The sequence below is a fragment of the Bos mutus genome, chromosome 1, assembly GCF_027580195.1.
Source record: "Bos mutus isolate GX-2022 chromosome 1, NWIPB_WYAK_1.1, whole genome shotgun sequence".
Lineage (NCBI taxonomy): Eukaryota > Metazoa > Chordata > Mammalia > Artiodactyla > Bovidae > Bos > Bos mutus.
The window spans coordinates 68,524,056-68,545,367 of record NC_091617.1 but is presented as its reverse complement, the minus strand read 5'-3'; the positions used below and the strand labels follow the sequence as shown (position 1 = coordinate 68,545,367).

At 45.9% G+C, this 21,312-nt stretch overlaps 1 protein-coding gene across 2 annotated transcripts in view; it reads left to right on the top strand.

Moving 5' to 3' along the window:
- The window catches only part of HEG1 (heart development protein with EGF like domains 1), an 83,803-nt gene that overhangs the window by 53,041 nt on the left and 9,450 nt on the right, over positions 1 to 21,312 (top strand). For both annotated transcript variants that reach the window (XM_070370440.1, XM_070370435.1), the window contains 4 exons: positions 1,388 to 1,522; positions 7,476 to 7,518; positions 7,653 to 7,690; positions 18,122 to 18,209. In XM_070370440.1, the coding sequence (XP_070226541.1) occupies positions 1,388 to 1,522; positions 7,476 to 7,518; positions 7,653 to 7,690; positions 18,122 to 18,209 (304 nt within the window). The remainder of the gene's footprint in view (positions 1 to 1,387; positions 1,523 to 7,475; positions 7,519 to 7,652; positions 7,691 to 18,121; positions 18,210 to 21,312) is intronic.

The following is a 21,312-nucleotide window of genomic DNA, read 5'->3' as shown; positions in this document are numbered from 1 at the left end:
AGCCTCTGAGAGGGCCTGCTGTTTACAGCCTCAGCCTGCTACAGCCTCTGAGAGGGCCTGCTGTTTACAGCCTCTCAGAGGGCCTGCTGTTTACACCCCTGAGAGGGCCTGCTGTATACAGCCTCTGAGAGGGCCTGCTGTTTACAGCCTCACAGAGGGCCTGCTGTATACAGCCTCACAGAGCCTCTGGAGGGCCTGCTGTTTACACCCCTGAGAGGGCCTGCTGTATACAGCCTCTGAGAGGGCCTGCTGTTTACAGCCTCACAGAGGGCCTGCTGTATACAGCGTCTGAGAGGGCCTGCTGTTTACAGCCTCTGAGAGGGCCTGCTGTTTACAGCCTCTGAGAGGGCCTGCTGTATACAGCCTCTGAGAGGGCCTGCTGTTTATACCTCTGAGAGGGCCTGTTGTTTACAACCTCTGAGAGGGCCTGCTGTATACAGCCTCACAGAGGGCCTGCTGTTTACAGCCTCACAGAGGGTGTGCTGTATACAGCCTCTGAGAGGGCCTGCTGTTTACAGCCTCACAGAGGGCGTGCTGTATACAGCCTCTGAGAGGGCCTGCTGTTTACAGCCTCACAGAGGGCCTGCCATATACAGCCCAAGCGAGGATTCACTGTGTGCAACCTCAGAGGGCCACACGCGCCTCAGTGAATGCTCTTTGATGATCATGAAAGAGTTCTTTGTCGTCCTTGAAATGAGCATGGCCCACATGCCCAGGGCTGGACAAAGCCAGGTGGATATGCACACATAGAAGAACTGAGGCTAAAGTGAGGGAGGCAGAGCAGGGAAGGGTGAGCGCCCTCTCGGCCCGGTAACCGGTTGTCGAGTGCCACCTTCAGCATGTGTGTGTCAAGCCTGAGTGTGTGACCAGTCCCGCCAGGTGCTGGCCACCCAGAGCCGAGCCAGCCCCAGGTGCAGGGGAGGCGGACAGTGACGGAGCACAGATACCCAGATTACATTCCACTCCTCTTCTCGACTCTACTCGGCAGCAGTGGGCTGAGACAGGTCTTCTTCCCTGAGAGGGCAGGGGCATGCTTTCTGGGTTTGGGCTGGTTCTCCACTGCAGCCCTTGAGTGAGAAGGTGCAGAGGACCCCACCTATTGGGGGCTGTATTTGCAGGGGATGCTGGAGTTGGGGATGCCACCCCATTTCTTCTGGGTTTGCTTTCTCTCTGTGGCACGCTGTGTAAACTTTTAGTAACAGGCTGGGCCAGCCCCGGGAAGGAGTGGAAGAAGGCAGCGCAGAAGGACCCCCTGAGAGGAGTGCACTTCACGCAGGCTCTTTTGGAAACTGTTCTCTGAGCCTGTTGAAATAGAAAGTTCATGCATCTAAGTGTTTGACATGGAGGAGGTTTTGTTTTGTTTCAGTGTCTTGTTTTTCCATTTCAGCGGGCAGCTTGTGCAAGCGGAAGACTCCAGAATGTGACAAGGAGACCTCCATCTGCACCGATTTGGACGGGGTCGCGCTGTGCCAGTGCAAGTCTGGTTACTTCCAGTTCAACAAGATGGACCACTCCTGTCGAGGTAGCGGCAGGTCTGGGGCCCTGGGGCCCGAGGGATGGTGGGGAGGGGCCTCTGTCTGCTCTGGGGGTGACTGTTCTAATCTGGGGGTAACTGGTCCTGGTTGTTTGGCTCCCAGCAGGGTTGAATTTGTTATCTCCTTGGAATAATAGCATTATCTCTGACTGGTGCGCACTAGTCTGGCCAATCAGATTCAAAGGAAAAGAAAAAAGAATGGAATGCCTGGGGTGGCCAGGCCTTTTCTTTTTTTTCCTACTTAAAGGAAGTTAGAAAAATTACTGTTTTAATTCCTAAAGCTTTATTCTATTGTCTGCTAATCTTTTAAAATGGAAATACCAGCATGAAGGCAGGGGTGTACCCTTTAGCAGTAGCTGGCAGCTTGGGAGACCTGAGTCAGAACCCTCTTCTGCCTGCCCGTCCTCTCTCGGGCAAGTCACTTTGCTTCGCTGAGCCCGAGTTCCCTCTTCTGTGCAGTGGGTGCAGTGAGGCTTCATCAGATATTCTAGGAATTAAAGAGGCAGTGGTTATGGAGGTACTTTGTAAGCCATCAGCATTTGCTCTTGTGTTTTACCCAGGTTATTATTGAACCAGTGGGTTCTGGTTTAAAAGATTTTATGTCAGAAACCTGATTCTGCTAACCTTTGGGTGAGGATTAAATTCATCCAGTTTCATACATGGGCTGTTCAGTGAATACAGTGCACGAATACTGCTTTAAAAAAAAATGTATTAAAATCCAGAGCACTGGATACCCTGACTTATGAAAGCCTGCTGCAATTCACAGTCACAGGAAAACTGGCAACATAAAGGTGTCATGTAGCCTTAGGCCTCGCATCACATGAGAACGTGTGTGGCCCAGTTTTCCTGCTCAGTCAACACCTGCCAGTGACAGATGTACTGGAATCTGAGTGAAAACAGTGTCCTAGGGAAGGTGACATGCCACTTATTTCCGTCAGGACCTCCTGTTAGAGGAGAGGATAAAAATGCATCTCAGGGCAGTGCTGTATCCTGAGCTTCGGACCCTCTGACTTAGGTACTTTAAAAGTGCAGCTTCTCGGCTCTGCATGCAGCCCTGAGCAGGGTTTGGAGAGGGGGCCTACGCTGGGGCAGCGGGCCTGATGCTGACACTCAGGGCACTGCTCAGCACCCCACCAGTCTACCACTCTGATGTGGAGATGCTGCTTCCTAGTTCCTTCTTACCTGGTTTCATGCAGAGTGCTCCTGGCCTGTCTTAACTGGGGCACTGAGCCCACTTCGGGCGGGCAGGGGACATCTGCTGACATCCACGTGTGCTGGGGCCGAGGAGTGGTGGCTTCTGTGCACAGGGCCTGTGCAATTTCAGGTGGTCTCAAGAGTAGCCCTGCCACCTCTGCTTCTGACTGGCCTAAGTCATTTACCTCTCTGGGCAAGTCCACAATTTCCTAATTGTGTCGCTTACGGACTAGCGTTAGCAATAGCAGAGCTGCCGAAGATTTACCATTCGCAGGGACACAGGCACCAGCAACATTATGTGTGTTAAGTAGTGACCCAAGAATCGGAATAAGGAAGCCGTGGTTAGCTTTTGGGCTTACGGCCAAGGCCCTACTTAGCCTGGTTTCTGCGGCATCCTGTTGGTTAGATTTTCACCCGTGACAATCAGGGTTCCATGAATGGATCCTGGAGCTCCTTGGGCCACAGACCTGTGGCTGGGTTCTGAGGGGTTACAGTGACATCTTCTGGCCGTTGGTGCTGGAGCACAGGGTTGGTTAAAAGGAGTTCTCTTTAGGACACCTCAAATGTGGGTAAAATCCCTGGTGTAAACTGAGGATAAAGGCATGTGGGTGTGTGTTTTCTAAATCTCTACAATTAACAGTTGCATATTAGCAACTGCATATTGTTTTTTGTTGTACACACACACACATACTTCCTACTATCTCACATAAAATGTCTTTACCAGACTTTCAAAGCCTCATGTAAAATTAAAGTAGGTGTCCTTCCGATAGATGTCTTGTAGCTTCCTTCCATCATGCAGACATCCTGATGGATCCCAACCACCCATTAGCAAGTCTCTTCCTCTGACTAGACTGCAGATACTTGGACAGAGGAGCCTTGCAGGCTACAGTCCATGGGGTCCCAAAGAGTTGAACACTGCTAAGTGACTGATACTTCTCAGTGAGGTCTAGGCTGATGTGTGAAGTTCACAGCGCTGCTCAGCACGCCTCCATGGGATTCTCCAGGCAAAAATACTGGAGTGAGCAGCCTTTCCCTTCTCCAGGGAATCTTCCCAACCCAGGGATCGAACCCAGATCTCTTGCATTGCAGACAGATTCATTCCTGTCTGAGCCACCAGGGAAGTGGGTGGCTCTCTGTAGAATATGTTTGTACATTGTGGGGTTCCACAAACGTCTGTTGAAGAAACAAATGGACGATAGGCAGCAAATACGATAGGACAAGGTTGGCAGGTCTTGATTTGGTTTCCTGCAAGGGAGCAAAAAAGCCTAAAGACTCTACCATGTACTGATTTTATGTTAAAAGGCCAGAAGGCCTGAATGTGCTTATGTTCATATCAATAGGGGGAGCCCACTTCGGGCATATATGAATACTGCCACATTGATTTCATCTTCAGTGCTGTGTGGGTCAGGGTCACTCTAGGGTGTGGAGACGAGGAGCTGGGTCCTCAGGCCCACTGGAGTGCCCTGTGACAAAGCTTCCCTCCCAGAGCCTGAGAGCAGCCCATGGTAGCCCATGGTACCAGGCCCATGGTAGCAGTCGGTCTTTGATGAATGACTGAATGGGCCCATCTGAACTAAGGAAATATCATTATACCAGGAAGCCAGGCCACTTCTGAAGCTACGTGAAAACAGCCCAGCCCATCAGCTCACAGACAGGACAACACAAGGACCTTACATCTGGGTGGATGACAGCCATGGTGTGGAAAGCTCCTACCCAGCAAATGAGGGTTGGGTCGGTAGAGCTGATGTAAAAACTTTTCCAGGAAGAAATGTTCAGAACAGAACAGACTAGTGTGACATCAACCTGCCTTGGGGCTGAGATGGGTGGGGATGAGTCATGGGCACCTCCAGTCCCTGTGTGGCTGCCCTGCAGTCAGAGCCAAGGGTCACCCAAGGGCAGCTTTCCCTGCTCCCATGACCCAGCTGTAGTGTGGGGACTGCCAGGCATGGCACTTCCACTCCAGGGAGACAGGAGTGCTCTGCTTGTTCCTTAGAGAAGGTCCACCTGAGTAAGGGCTTCCCTGGTGGCTCAGATGGTAAAGAATCTGCCTGAAATGCAGAAGACATAAGAGACTCAGGTTTGATCCCTGGGTGGGGAAGATGCTCTAGAAAAGAGAATGGCTGCCCACTCCAGTATTCCTGCCTGAAGAATTCCTTGGACTGAGGAGCCTGTGGGCTGTAGTCTATGGGGTTGCAAAGAGTCAGACACAACTGAGCAAGGCACCCACACCCACACCCACCCACCCCTACTTGAGGCCTACTCAAAGTCATCAAAGATTTGGGCGCGGGGCCTGGTTCCTCCTTCCTGAAATGGGTATGATCATACTCTGCTGCTGCTGCTGCTAAGTCACTTCAGTCATGTCTAACTCTGTGTGACCCCACAGACGGCAGCCCACCAGGCTCCCCCGTCCCTGGGACCTCCAGGCAAGAACACTGGAGTGGGTTGCCATTGCCTTCTCCAATGTGTGAAAGTGAAGTCATTCAGTTGTGTCCGACCCTCAACGACCCTATGGACTGCAGCCCACCAGGCTCCTCCATCCATGGGATTTTCCAGGCAAGAGTACTGGAGTGGGGTGCCATTGCCTTCTCCGATGATCATACTCAAACTTATTGCAAAAATGATTTGAAGCACCTAATGAAAATTCACTGTAACAAAATGAGATTTAATTTAAAAGGTAAATAAGGTTGAAGGAGAAATACAATGACTACTTTGTTGAGGCTAGAAGGAACATGAACATACAAAAAGATATACCCTAAGTTCTCACTTGTTTGGTAAAGATAGGCACTCACTCAAGTTCTGAACATCTGGGACGCTAAGGCAAAGAGAGAAACGTGATTTGGGGGAAAAAAATAGTAACCATAAAATAAATAGTTCTTTAGGACCATCCCCATTTTTCTAGATCCTGGGACCCAAGAGAAGTTTCTCTGGAAAGTCCACAATGTGATCCATGATAGCCTGTGATAAATACCCTAGGCTATGCCTGGGGCTGCTGCTACTAATAGATTGCCTTTAATAAAGCAAGTGTAGCTCAGGAGAAGTGAATCCAGGGGAGCTGAAACAGTGCAGTGCAGGCTCACAGCTCTCATGATCTGCTGTGAGAGAATTTAGGTTATTTAGAACAGTATTTCCCACACCATTCTGTAAGACTCTAGTGATATGTCAATAGTCTATGACAATAAAATAGATGCTAGAATCATTTAGTGTCTAACAGTGAAAAATAGAACAACATCAAGCACGTCTACATGTGTGCGTGCCAAGTTGCTTCAGTCGTGTCCGACTCTTTGGGACCCTGTGGACTGTAGCCCCACTAGGCTCCTCTTTCCATGGGATTTTCCAGGCAAGAATACTGGAGTGGGTTGCCTTGCGCTTCTCCAGAGGATCTTCCCAATCCAGGAGTGGAACCCTAGTCTCTTATGTCTCCTGCATTGGCAGGCAGGTTCCTTACCACTAGCACTGCCTGGGAAGCCCACGTAGTTAAATGTTAGGACGCACGGATTCTTGAAGGGAAGTCTGTGAGCGATCTCGCAATCTGTGGGGCCTGCAGCCTTTGAGCCACGTGCTGCTGGCACTCAAACGTTGCCATCAGTGTGTGCGCTGTCTGTCTAGAGATTACTGCTCTGTGCTATGTTCCTTTACTTAACTGTGATTCTTGTGTGCAGCGTATATCATACATTAACGATGAGTCAAAATTCTGTCGTTCCTTGCAGCAGTGAATTTATCTGAGAGGCTATTTTTTATTATCTACTTTCATCCAAGCACATGTTAGGGCTCGTGATATTCTATCAGCTTATTGTAGTGCTGAAAATGTTCCGTAATCAGATCAGTGCAAGAACTGCTGATGCAGGGGAATGACTGGCCCACAGCCTTCAGTGAAGCAGTGGTCTATTAAGCCGCAGTGCCAGAGGGTTCAAAGCTATAGTCTTGTGTGATGTGCTGATTAGGGCTCAGCTAGGTATGTCCAGAATCCACTACACAGACCACAGGGTGAGCATTCTCTTATGGAAACTGACCATGGACCATGGCTTTCTCACTTCCTGATGGAAGGGCGCTAACAGAGCCAACGGCAGGTTAAAGAAGGTTTGACTTAAAGACGGTGAGGCATTTATCTTTTGTTTATGGAAGGAAGTTACTCAGGGACCACAGAGAACTTCCAAAAATAATTGCAAATGTTAGATAATAGTTACAATTACAGTTAGTGGTTACTGCACGCTAGGTCCTGTGGTAAGTCATTTGCATGCCTTATTTTCCTTAATCCCCTCCAAGAAACTATAAAAAAAATTATTATTATCCTTTTTTTTATAGCTGAGAAGCTAGAATCACTAAGAGGTTAAGTTTTGGGGGCTTTTTGATATTAAAGATTGAGCTGGCAGCAGTATTTAGGCCAGGTTTTAGATAATTCTAAAGTTATTTGTGGGCTTCCCGGGTGGCTGTGTGGTGAAGAATCCACCTGCCAATGCAAGAGACACAGGTTCAATCCCTGGGTCAGGAAGATCCTCTGGATAAGGAAATGGCAACCCACTCCAGTATTATTGCCTGGAAAATCTCATGGACAGAGGAGCCTGGCATACAGTCTATAGGGTTGGGGTCAGACATGACTCAGCAACTAAATAACCTACAACAAAGCTATTTTGTAGCCTTTTGGTTCTAGAACATTCTTGTGAACTTTAGGGTGGCCAGTTTTATTAACCAGCAGTTGGGCCAAGATAAGTTAATAGACACGATCATGGATTTTCATTTTCTCTTTCAGCCTGTGAAGATGGATATAGGCTTGAAAATGAAACCTGTATGAGGTAGGCAGCATGTTCATTTATTCTGACGAATTTGTTCCAAACCTTATTTAGAAGTTATGTAGGTAAGTTGCCTCAGTAATTTCTTCTGATATTTGAAACTAATTCTTGTTCTTTTTTTTCCTGTCAACTCGCAGTTGCCCATTCGGCCTTGGTGGTCTCAACTGTGGAAACCGTAAGTATGCGGGCGTCCCGAGCTCCATGTGGGCAGGGCTGGTGACATATGTCTATTCCCTGCCCTCACCCTGGAGAGCAGAGTGCTCACCAGGGCTGGAGGTTTGTAGGGGAGGTCAACATTTATTTATTTACCTAGATAAATTTCCTAGATAGCCGGACAGAGGAGTATCAGTCAATAAATGTGGCTGGGAGGGAGGGACCACCCCCAGGAGAATAGAAGAACCTCCTGGGTACTTCTTAGAGGGGCTGGAACTGGAAGAAGACCGGCAGTGACTGGTATGGAGGGAGAAGGAATCCAGGCAGAGGGGACAACCTGAACAAAGGTCTTGGGCCAGTCTGGGCCTGTGATTCTGGAGGGCAGTGTGTAAGTAGGTGTGGCTGGGACAGAGGAAGGTAGAGAGTGAAGGATTAGGTTGGCAGAGTATGTGAGGATCAGATTCTTGGGGTTTTTGATAGAGCCTGAGAATTTAGACTCTAGTCAGTAGCCTCTGTAGAACTAGCAAGTCTTAGAGCAGGAAGGCATTTTTGATCAAGAAAATCAAGTCAGGAGGCAGTGAGAAGGACAGAGAGCGTGGGGCCATTTAGACCAGAGTCGTCAGGGCGGGGGTCATGGCTGGATGCAGACTAGGGAGGCCCCTGATCTTAGCTGACGTCTGTGCCCCTGGAGTACAATGGTCGAGGGGCACTGACCATGCATGTGGCATGTTTCACACTCAATTTACTTCTCTGAGAAGAGCAGTTGGGATTCATTTCAGATCACTTTCACTGACATTTTCTTATCCTGAGACCTAAGAAGTTAAAGTGACCCTCAAAACTATTGAAAGAAATTCTAGGATATAGGATGAAAAAGGAATGGTAACAGTCAGCACTTTAGAATAGCTTTGTCGCTCATTCTGTAGAATCTTCCAGCAGTCCATAGTCTTAAGTTTACTCTCCCACAAGTGGACATGACTTTATTTAATAAGAGATGCTACCTTTACCCCATCAGTCATAAATTCCAAATGTTTTTAAAGCTCTCATGCAAGAAACGGGAGGAGGGTGAAGACTAGGCAGCTCTTTCTTATAGCACAATATCACAGGTGTACTTGGTTTAATAAGAGTGTGAGTGAGACACGACAACGTGTGGAGAGATGTAGCCGGCTGGGGCTGAGCCGGGAGCAGGACCCCGCTGCCTGTCCTCCTGGGGCTCCTCGGCCCCTCGTAGGATGAGCCAGTACTTCTCACTTGCTTGTGGTCAAACAGCTCCCTGACTAGGTTTCACTAGAAAATGCTTCCTATTTCTCTGTGAATGGAAGAGCAAAAATGGATCAGTGAAAAACCCTCGAAAGGGTTGAAAGAAGGGAGTAGCGCGTTGCTCTTGGTGGCAGTTAGTGATTTGCTTTTCAGAGATCATTAAACACCACGTATGTAGAGATGATGTACGCTACATCCGCTGACCGTTCTGTGAGTTCCTATGTCTCCGCATGATGTGGGTGGGGTCTTGGGAGTAGCAGGATCTCTCTCTGTTCCTGAGATTTCCTTTTCCTCCCTTTTATCCGAGTCATCACAGTCATTTCCAGCAGAGGGCAGACTCTGGCCTGGATGGCTAGCTCTCTGCCACGTTTTGTTGGGGACTCTGGTTATCTCTGATGGCGTGAATACCACTTTATGACTTTGACATCTATTTGCATGTCAGTGTCACAAAGCAATTAATAGTCACTGATAATAAATGGCACATGCCATCTCCGATCAGCCCTGGTGTGGGTTAAGGAGTCGGAGCACCTGAATTTCATCCCCACCTATGCTGATAGCTAGGTGAGGATATGCCTTGTGAGGTCTGTGACTTGTCACCTGGTGTTTTGTGCCAAATAACAGAGATAACCACCCACCCCTGTCACTTCTGCTGTCACCACGAAAGACAGTTTAAATGCCTTCTTGGGGGTCTGACTCAGGCTGGACCTTTTGTAGAAAAGAAACTCTGCTCTCTGCAGCCTTCTGGGGACACGTGCTCTGGTACCCAAGCCCTGTGAGTTAGGGCATCCTGCTCTGTCCAACCACGCATGTGGCGTTCCTGGAAATCTGCCAGCTCTACTGTATTCTTGCTTTAGGCATAGCCTCTGACCTGCCTTTCTGCAGCCTATTAGCTTTCTAGTTGCGCCCAGATTTCACTTGTCGCTCCTCATAGAGAATGTCCTTCAGACTGGAGAGGGCAGAACAAGCTCTGCTCTCACATCCCTTAGTCCGTGTGCACCTGCCCGGCGCGGCAAGGCCTCCCCTTTTAGTTTCCTTTCTGTGTAAAGTATGTGTTTCTACCACAGATCCCAGCAACTCTGTTTTCTCGTACCGCTGTCCTGTGGCTCTAGAATTCTTACAGAGCTGTTGTCAGAGTGTCCTCACTTCCCCTTGTCCCCATCCCAGCCTTTCTGAGGCACGCACATTTCCTTCTTTGCATGAATTTTATAGAGGCTCCTTCTCGCAATTTTATTATATCTCTCATGACCACATAGTTTGCTTCACCTGTTTTTCTCTTTTTAAAGTAGGTGAATTTTTTCTTTTCATAACATAAAAAAAAATACTTGTACATTAATTTTCCTTCTGTAATCCAAATTAATTAGCAGATAGATACAAGGGAAGAAGAAAACTAAAGTCTCATCCCCATTAAACCTCACTGCTAATACCCTGCTGTATATCCCTGGTATGACATGTGGTGGATAGGACCACCAACAGCAACCAGGACCTTGTCAGAAATGCAGGATTTCAAACCTCTTCACTTTGGACCTACTGAATTAGAATTTTAACCAGACTCCTGGATTCAGTGAATAGGCAGATTTGCATACATCTCACAGTTTAAGAAGCAGTATACCAGAAGTTTGTATGTGTGTCTTTTTAACAGCAATTGGATCTCACAGAAGATACTGTTTTGTAACCTGCCTTTGAACTTAGTAAACTGTGCAGTGTTTTCATTGGCATAAATTATAAGGTGACTTTAGATAGTTCTGTTAAATTCTACTCTGTATATATCATAATTTACTTAACCATCCCCTCTTATTATCAATTTAAAATCTTTTTTTTTTCTCTGTATTGCCATTCTTCTGTTTGTGGTCACTGTCACTTGGTGAGGATAGAACATCATCAGATAATTTTCCTAGATTACCTTTTTCTGGCTGCAGACATTTTAATCCATCCCTCCTCCTTATCTGCGACACATCCTTTCGTAAGGCACCCTTTCCGTTCCAACGCCCCACGCCTCTCCAGTGGAGACTCCTTCCCTGCCAGGCTCCCTGAGCAGCCAGGAGGATGTGGAGTCTGTCTCCCACATGTCTTGGCATCTTCTTCCTCTTCCACTGAAACCAAACATTCAGCTTAAAGATCTTTCTGCCTTGTCTTCTCAACCTACAGTCTGGCAGCAGGTGTATGAAGTCTTCACCTTGTAGTTACATTAGGCTCAGAACTCAAACCAGTGGAAACACTACGTGTCAGCAGGAGTCACTTGTAACACACTGCTCAGAAGGAGGAAGAGCTCATTAGTTATCCAGCAGGCAGCTGGAAGTCTCATGCAGTTAACAGCAAACCTCTCACTTGGTGTCAGAACTGAAAGGAAGCAGCCCTGGAAGAGGGGATTGCAACTCTCCCGACTCTTGTGTGCTACGGCCACACTTACAGTCTGCAGATGCGAGAAAGGGAAATTTCAAAAGGAAAAAAAAAGAACGTTGTGAACAGAGTTCTAAAGGAGAGATGGTGTAAGAGGAGTGGAAAGATTTAAATGGCAGAACTCTAATCACACTTCACTAATGAACACAGTGGGAGGGCAAGTGGGAGACCTAAATGAATTTTAAGGTGAAACGAATGTGGCCGCCTAGAAAGGTCTGTAATGAAGCCTAAGTTTAAAGGAAGGCATATAGGTTGGTACGGTTCTGACCTCAATTCAGATGTATTTTTTTCCACGTCACTAAGCCAGTTATCTCAGTTCTGACGCTGTCTCCAGGTACATCCCGCAGCTTAAGGGCTGGGCCTGCCGACTTTCCCACTCCACGCCCCTCCCCAGCAGACCCCAGTCCCTCATCCAGGTTATCACCTGTGCTTCTGACTAACTGACTGTAGATCAGAGGTCCCAGTGACCTCCTCCCTAGGGCCCGTTGATTTGCTGTACTGGCTCACAGAACTCAGGAAACATTTTACTAGATGCCAGCTTATGAAGAGACGCACGAGACTTCAAAGCTTACTGCTGGATAACTAATGATCTCTTCCTCCTCCTGAGCAGTGTGTTACGAGTGACTCCTGCCACACGTAGCATTTCCACTGGTTTGAGTTCTGAGCTGTTGGCTTCCCTGACAGCTCAGTTGGTACAGAAGCCACCTGCAATGCAGGAGACCCCGGTTCGATTCCTGGGTTGGGAAGATCTGCTGGAGAAGCGATAGGCTCCCCACTCGAGTATTCTTGGGCTTCCCTTGTGGCTCAGCTGGTAAAAAAATCTGCCTGCAATGTAGGAGACCTGGGTTCGATCCCTGGGTTGGAAAGATTCCCCTGGAAAAAGGAAAGGCTACCCACTCCAGTATTCTGGCAAATAGTGGAGAATTCCATGGACAGTCCATGGGGTCGCAAAGAGTCAGACGTGACTGAGCGACTTTCACTTTTCTTTTCAGCTTATTATAAAAGGAGAGTATTCCTGAACAGCTGGATGGAAGAGATGCACAGGGCCAAGTTAGGGGAAGGGCCGGGAATGTCATGCCGTCTCCTGGCCCTCCCATCCTCCCCTCATTTCCCAACCTTCACCAACCTGGAGTTCTCTGAATCCTGTCCTTTTGGGGTTTTATGGGAGGCTTCATTACACAGGCACAGTTGATTAAATCACTGGCCATTAGTGACTGAATTCAGTCTCTAGCCCCTCTTCCTTCCCAGGAGGTTGGGGGTAGGATCGAAAGTTCTAATGGGCTAATCACAAATTGGTTTCCCTGGCAGCAAACATCCATCCAAGAGTTACCTAAGGGCTATCCAGATGTCACTAATGTAAGAAAAGACACCATTGCTCTGCAAGCTTAGGAAATTCCTAGAGTTTTAGGAGCTATGCCTGGGACAAGGATGGGGAACAGATAAAAATTATTTCTTATAAATCAGTATCATAATTGACTAAGATTCTTCTGGGGTAAATAAATGTAGCTAGCTTGAACAATGAAGACGGATTATTGGAAATCATGAAATTCCAACTTCAGGAGTGGCAAGAATCAGGGAGTTGTGGGGAGTCTCAGCAGAGGAGGTTGGCACCTTCTTTTCAGAGCACATGTTAACATGGAGCCATCTTCATCTCTGTCTTGGCTCTTACTGTGGGTCTGTGCACAAACTTGCTGCCTCACAATGGAAAACAGGCTCAGCAGACAGCTTCAAGTGTGTGTCAGTACCTTGGTCATTTTTAAATAAAAGGTTCTGTCTTCCAAAATGAGATTCCTGGGAGGAACTAATTGATCCAGTTGGGATCTTGTGTTTACTCCCAGATGAAACTTTTGTGGCTTGGGATGGTGTTAAAGTACAAGCATGACCGCCCCACTGAGCCCTGCATGTGGAAGGGAGTAGATAGTTCCCAGTAGGCGGTTGGCTAAGCAGGCAGTCCTATAGATTCCAAATAACCACATAAGCAAGGACAAATATGGCTTATAGGAAAGACTAAGGCCCAGAGTGAGTTGGTTTAATGAAAAATGGCAACAGCAATGACAAAAACAGCAACCTATGATCAAACCATAAGAAGAATAAAGAAATGTCAACAAATGTGGAAGACGAAAACAAAGAATTCTAGGATCATCATTCTGCAGGATCTCTTCAAAGGAGGAAGGATAGAACAGACCACCCTAAGACAATACCCATGACCTTCACTCTCACCTGAACATTCAGGGAACCTACAGGACTAGTGAACATTATAGTAGGCGTTGGTATAAATCCCAGGCACTGTAATCATTGTGTGACCTCATCGTGAATCTAAATCAGTCCTTAAATGTGAAAGATCAGTTGTAGTTCATGAGCTGACTTGACTGCAGGTATGAGAAAAAAGTACTAGAGAAGATTCTTGAGAGTTCCTTGGACAGCAAGGAGATCAAACTAGTCAACCCTAAAGGAAACCAACCCTAAATATTAATTGGAAGGACTGATGCTGAAGCTCCAATACTTTGGCCACCTGATGTGAAGAGCCGACTCATTAGAAAAGACCCTGATGCTGGGAAGAATTGAAGGCAAAAAGAGAAGAGGGCAGCAAAGGATGAGATGGCTAGATAGCGTCACCAACTCGATAGACATGAGTTTGAGTAAGCTCCGGGAGATAGTGGGTGGAGGACAGGGAAGCCTGGCGTGCTGCAGTCCATGGGGTCACAAAGAATTGGACGTCGCTTAGCGACCGAACAACAGCAACGTGAGAAAAAAGATCTGTGACTACATTGTCTACAAGCTTGTTACAAGCTTCCAGTGAAATAGCTGCCAGAGAACATCAAATGACTTCTTAAAAAATGTATGTGTATAAAGTATATTATATATGTACACATATACACATACAATTTCTAGATTTTTAGAGAAGGTTGTGTGTGTCTATATATAAAGACATGAAGAAAGTTTGGGAAGCAGAAAAACATGAAGAAAGTACCAGTCCATCAGTACTCGAGGTGGCACTGATGTCTGAACATTTTTGTGAGTTCCCTCCCAGATGCTTTCCCTGAGCTCACACGCACAGAGGTCTTCTGGCTTTCAGTCCTGTGTTCTTTCCTCTCCTGCATAATTTAAGCCAGTGCCACCCAAGATCTGGCCTGCAGGTTGATGGCATCTCCATCCCCAAGAAGCTTACCAGAGATACAACTTCTTGGACCTTGCCCAGACCTGCTGAATCCAATCTCTTGGGGTGGGGACCAGGCATCTGAGATTTAACATATCCTCTGGGTGATTCAGATGGACAGGAAGAGTTTGAGACGCACTGGCCTATAGCATACAGGATAATGTTTCTTAGTCAATAAGGAAATAACAGTCCAAACTAATGACATATTTATTAATTACACTGTTGTTCCAGGAAAGGGGAGATGAAAGGAATAAAGTCTAAACTTAACTGCAGTTTCCTTTCAACAAGTTGGTTCTCAGGAGAGACGGTTCAGCTATCTCCAGTTGTCAGCACAAAAGCCAGAGTTCTTGTTTCCAGAGCAGATTTCTAGGGAACCAAGACACTTGTGTTGACAAGCAAGATGATCTTCACGGGACTAAACTGCTGCACGACTTCCAGCATTGCTGGTAGAAGAGTCTCCTTTACCTTGGGAGGTGGGAGGAACTGGTGTCCCAGGGTCTTCAGAAAGCTTTAGATCAGCAAAGGATAGCCTCCTCCAGACTGGATGCTCTTAGAGAGTCCTCACAAACTCTTGAGTGTGTAGAATCTGTGTTCCCCCACTCGTGGTGCTCCTTCATAGGTTCCTATTGATAAGCTCCCAGCTGTGCCATTAAGTGCTGTGGGCAGCCATAGATGTGGGTGATGACATCCTGAAGCATGTTCTCACTTTTATAGCAAAACAGTAACTTCATTCTTTTGTTGTTTTGTTTTGGCATGCCGCATGCCTTGCAGGGTCTTAGTTCCCCAACCAGAGATTGAACTTGGGCCCTGGCAGTCAGAGCACAGAGTGCTAACCACTGGACCTCCAGGGAGCTCCCCAATAGCTTCGTTCTTAAAAGCAACTTCATTTTTGTCACAATCAAGGGGACCTGAAGTCATATAAAACCACCTCATAACACAGCGCCCCTCAAAGTGTGGGGGGCTGTGAACAGTAACAAGACGGTACAGAAACAGAAAGTAAGCACTTAGAATCCTTTACATGAGCGCGGCTGTGACACCCAAGCATGGGATCCTTTGTAAAGTGAAGAGCCTCGTTGTGTTTTAGTGTTGGTCTACAGGAGAAGGCAATGGCACCCCACTCCAGTACTCTTGCCTGGAAAATCCCATGGATGGAGGAGCCTGGTAGGCTGCAGTCCATGGGGTCGCCAAGAGTCAGACACGACTGAGCGACTTCACTTTCACTTTTCACTTTCATGCATTGGAGGAGGAAATGGCAACCCACTCCAGTGTTCTTGCCTGGAGAATCCCAGGGACGGTGGGGCCTGGTGGGCTGCCGTCTATGGGGTCGCACAGAGTCGGACACGACTGAAGCAACTTGCAGCAGCAGACTCTTTAAAAAAAAAAAAAGGAGAGAAAGAAATTCATGATAGCCGGTGCCCAGGGGAAAAGACAAAGGAACAAATGAGACTCTATTTAAAAATAATATCCAAAAGCGCGAGCCAAAAAACTGGCCCTTGACCATGGATGGTTTGGGAAGCACTGGTCTCCACTGTCTTTGTCTCTTTTCAGACACAAAGGGGGCTTTTAGGGTGCTTGTTTCAGAGGGGAACCTGCCACAATCGCAGCCACCTGCAAGGGTCACTTCCAAGACAAATGCGTGCTTGTTTTGCCGGAAGTGAGAAAACATGAACTTGGTGTGGAGGGATAAGCAGAGCAGGAACTAGCCTTGGGTCTCTGCTTGGGAACAAAGGGCGCCACTCTAGGTGTTTTGAAGCAGGGAAATGCCGTGGTTAGGTTTGGTTTTTTAATTGAGTGGGCAACACTGGGCACAGAAACATGAGTTGGGAGGTGTTTACCTTTGTCTGGTCAAGGGTCAGTGGGGGCCTAGGGTTGTGTTGGTGGAGATAAAGAGAAGTCGACACATGCGTGAGGTTTGTCTTTTGTCCTCACTTTTAAAAAATGAAGCTTGACTACATGTGTCAGGAGGTGAGGGAGAGAAATAACTCATTTCTTAGTTTGACTTTGTTTCATGGGTATCTTAATACTGATGGTTTTTCATAGTAATCAGGTTTCTGTGCTAGTTATTTCAGGAAAAGACAGGTGAGTGGTTGGGGGTATTTCTGTTGCTCTTGTATTTGCTCCTCTCTCACAATCTGCCCATTGTCACCTCTATGCATTATCCTTTGACTTTAGGTATTACCTAAATACCTAAGAGCATGGTTCCATCCTAATTTACTATAGAAAATCTGGTTATTGGCTCTCTTTTTTTTCATACTGGACCTTACAGCCTGAAAGCACAATTATAATCATATTTCCACAGCAAAAAACAACCTGAATATTTAATAGATTATATTGAAAATATTATTTTCCCATAAATACACAGGTATGAAATCAATTAATTAAAATTTATATTGTTTATTATACATGATAAGTGCTTGTTTATGTGACTGCTAATTTCTGATAATTAAATTCAGTGTGTGTGTGTGTGCATATGTGTGTGTTGAGACTATTTAGTTCCTATCCAGGGTTATGCAGTGATGCTTATAAAATTGTGGAATCAAAAATTGTGGTTGTCTTCTTTTTATTTTACCAAGTAAGAACCTAAAACCGTGTTTAAAATTTTTTATATCACCATCAATTTAAAAACTTCAGAAAACTCCAAAGAATGGGAAGTAACCAAGGAAATATTATCTTTTTCCCCCAATTACTTTTTAGAAACCAGCTTTACTGGAGGCATAATTTACACATTAAAAAATGCATCTAAATTAAGTGAGGGAAAAAAGTAAGAAGGACCAAACTTTAGGAAGTATTAAAACTAAGAAAAAAACCCAAACAAGTTTAGGTTTTGAAAAATACATGCATGCATCTCTAATTTTTCTCATCTGATTGTGGATTGGTAATAATGTCATCAGGCTGGTCTGCAGGTAGAATCTGGGAGCCCCTCTTCTAGGAGGGGCTAAGAATGGGGAACTCTTCTCAAAATAGTTTAGGGGAGGAAATGTCATTTTCCCTCTACCCTTCCAGATTCTTGGCTGAGACATCCCTACCCCCATTAAAAGCCAGAGTAACAGGAGAAAAAACTATTTTAATTCTGTGAATACACATGGGGATCCCACAAAGATGTGAAACTCAAAAGGCAGTCAGATGATTGAGGCTCACATACCCTCCTGAGCTGAAGAAAAGGCCAGGTGTCTAGGGTTTCAAAGGGGAAAGTGCAGTTTATAGGAAAGTAAGAAGAGGAAATGTTTGGGAAACAAAGGTTGTCAAGCAGATAAGTCTCTCAGGTGAAAAAGTTCTCTCTGATACTAGCTTTCTTCCTGGTACAAGTCTCTTTCTAATGTACATTTCCCTTACAAAAGGGTAACTATTAATAATACTCAGTTTTAGACCTTCTCCGGTGCTGCAGTTTCTCAAAAATATCAGCTCAAAATAATAAATATACCAAAGAGACATATTTTGGGTTGGCTCATTCTGCTCCCTCTTCGATGGAGAAATTGCAGAAATGGCCCAAGTAGCTTTTGCTGGGGGCCCAGAAAATGAAAAGTGGTCACCAGCTGAGGCATGGGGTAGCCGTGGGGTGGGGAACGGGACCATTTGGGGGCATTCCTTTGTTCATTCTTTGTCTGCTCCCAATCCACTTTTCTCCTTTTTAAACCTGTTTAGCCTATCAGCTTATCACTGTGGTGATCGCGGCTGCAGGAGGTGGGCTTCTACTCATCCTGGGCATCGCACTGATTGTTACCTGTTGCAGGTGAGTGCCAAGAGTCCACAGTCTAATCCTCTTTGCCTGTGCTAAGCCAGGGTCAATTTTTTGCCCTTTTAAAAGAATGTGTGGGGTGGTTTACAGTATTAAATCCTATTGTGTGACTGAACCATTAAAAAAAGGGAAACTCATGATAGATAGTGCCACTGGGGAAAGAAAAGGACAGCAAATGGGATTTTCACTTAAAAAAAAAAAAAAAAAAAGAATATTCAAAAGCACAAGCAACAGAAGAAAAGGGATTGGACTTCATCAAAATTAAAACTTCTTCACTTCAAAGAACACTATTAAGAAAGTGAAAAAAGACAACATACAGAAGAGGAGAAAGTATTTGCAAATCATATGCCTAATAAAAGACTTGTATCTAGAATATATAAGGAATCCTTACAACGGTAATAAAAAGGTGAAACCACAGAACACATTTTGGGACTTAGTAGAGTGTAGGGTCTTCTGTCTTGGTGCAGAAAGAATTCAGCAAAGTGTTGGATGAAAAGGGATTTATGAGAACAGGATGCTTTTAAGGTTTACAAGCAGGTGGGCAGGAGGGTGCTGCACTAAGAACTTAGTGGGCCACAGTTTTATAACCAAAAGAAGAATGGGGCAGGGGAGCCAGCCATTGTTGAGCAGATGTCAAGCTTCCGTCATCGGCTCCTTCTCCCTGTCAGGCGGGGAGTTTTCTTATTCCTGCTTGATCAAGCCAGGACTATCATGGCACTGTTTAAGTTAGCAGAAGGGTGGTAACCTCTGCTAAAAATGGTAAACCATCTCAGGTTTGAGCATAATGTTTTCTTTTCCCTGTATTTTTGTTTTTAGTGTGCACAGGGGAACACGTCTTGGGAATCATTAACTTACTGACCTTACTGGGCAGGGTGTGGGTCTTGTTTTACCATTGTTTTATTGTTTGGGGCATGTCTTGTGCTTGTGTGGCATGGTTTTGTTTCAAAGCAAGGCAGCTTGGGTTTGTGGTTAAGCAAACCTGCTTTCTGGAGTGATCACTAACTTATAGGGGATCTCCCATACTTTTTTCTTTACTCATGATCCCTTAGTGGGATTAACTGTTTAATCACCTATTTTGTTCCTTTACTCTGTCCCTATCAAAGGCAACCAAGTTAAAAATGGGCAGAGAACTTGAATTGTCATTTCTATAAAGAAGATATGCAAATACCCAATAAACCTACGGAAGCATGCTCAATGTCTTTAGCAGGGAAATGCAGTCAAAACCGACAGCATCAGATACCACTTCACAAACACTAAGATGGTTACTAAAACAAACAGAAACTAGAAAATAACAAGTGTTGGTGAGAACGTGGGGAAAGTAGAACACTCATACACTGCTGGTGAAAATGTACAGTGGTGTAGCCACTTTGAAAAAGTCGCAGAACGTCAAGCAGAGTTGTCGTTCCACCCAGCATGTCCACTCGTGTATCAAAAGAAATAAAAACAGGTATTCACACAGAAACGCGTGAATAAGTTTTCACAGCGGAGTTGTTCATGATAGCCAAAAGGTGAAAGTAACCCAATATCTATCAGCTGATGGATAGATAAACAAAACGTGATATATCCATACGTTGGAGTGTTGTTTGCCATAAAAAGGAATGAGATACTGAATCACACTATAACATGGATAAACCTTGAGAATAGTGTGCTGTGTGAATTAAGCCAGTCACAAAAGACCATACCTGTATGATTCCATTTATTTGAATGTCCAGAATAGGCAAATCCAAGAGAGGCAAAGTAGACTGGCAGTTGCCTAGGGCTGGATGGACAGGGGAAGAATTGGGGAAGAATGGCTTAAGAGTGTGGGGTATATTTCTGGGGTGATGAAATTGTTCTAAAATTGCACGACCGATGGCTGTGTAACCCTGAGGATACCAACAGCCATTGACTTTTACACTTTAAATGGGAAAATTAAGAAGCGAACAAAGATGAAAGGGGTTGCCTGAATATTTAGCAATGGAGAAGTGGCAGGCATGTAGATAAGCAGACAGTAGTAAGCTTGGCTCTAGGCTTCCTGGATAGCAGTAGGACTGGGTTTTGAATGGAAAAGGAAGAAAAAGGAGTCAGTTCCCTTCTCTGTGGTTATTCATTTAAAGGAAAACTCAGATCTTTGGTTTAGATGGTAATAAATGGCAGGAATTACCCTGACATGTCTAATGGAGGGGACCTACAAAAATAGCAAATTATCTTTTTGACCATTGACCCAAAGGGCATTTTAAAATAATCTCTATCTCCAGGAAGGCTGCAGAGGGCCAGCTGCTCCCACCCAGGGACGCAGACTTCAGGGTTCAGTCTTGACCTGTCGTTTACAAAGTTGCCATCAAAGCATCCAAGAGAAACCTCACGAGTAGAAATAAAGTTCTGGGTGTGAGACTAGGAGCTAGAGAGACAGACCTTGAGTTCTGCAGGGCACAGAAGCCACCTGTCTACTAAGCACCCTGTCAGGTAATACAGCCATCTGGGGAAAGTTTGTGACTGTTGGTCCCTGGGAGAAGGTCGTTGTGAATCATTGAGGCATTGTTTGAGACCGGATGCTCCACCCCTCAGGGAGCAGCACAAAGGCACATCTATTCTCAGCTTGTAAAGAGAGACAGAACCTAAGGCCCATGGCTGGACATTTTAAGATTCTGAATGATGTGGTGTCTTCCCTAGAAAGTTCATTTACAGCAAAGTGAGGTGGAGGGAGAAAACTCCAGGTTATCTTACTGTCTGATCTGAGGCCTGTTACAGAAGGTGAATAATATATTCTCCAACAGTTTGCAGTCAGAGGACTCTCAATGGTAAGGAACTTGTGCTAGGGTTTCCCTGCCCTGCTGACATGAGGATTTATATGGGTGTATATATAGGTGGGCATTTCTGCCAACAAAACATACTATTTTCATGGTTTGTGAAGTAGCTCTATTGTAGGAAGGGAGACCCCTAGAGAGTAGGCTTGAGAGTAGGCTCTTGCTAACATGTAGAAATGAACTGTCTGAGGAGACACACATGCTGATAAAGCAAGAGACTTTTTTGGGAAGGGGTGTCCGGGCAGAGAAGGGCAGGGTAAGGGAACCCAGGAGAACTGCTCTGCCACGTGGCTCGCAGTCTCCGATTTCAT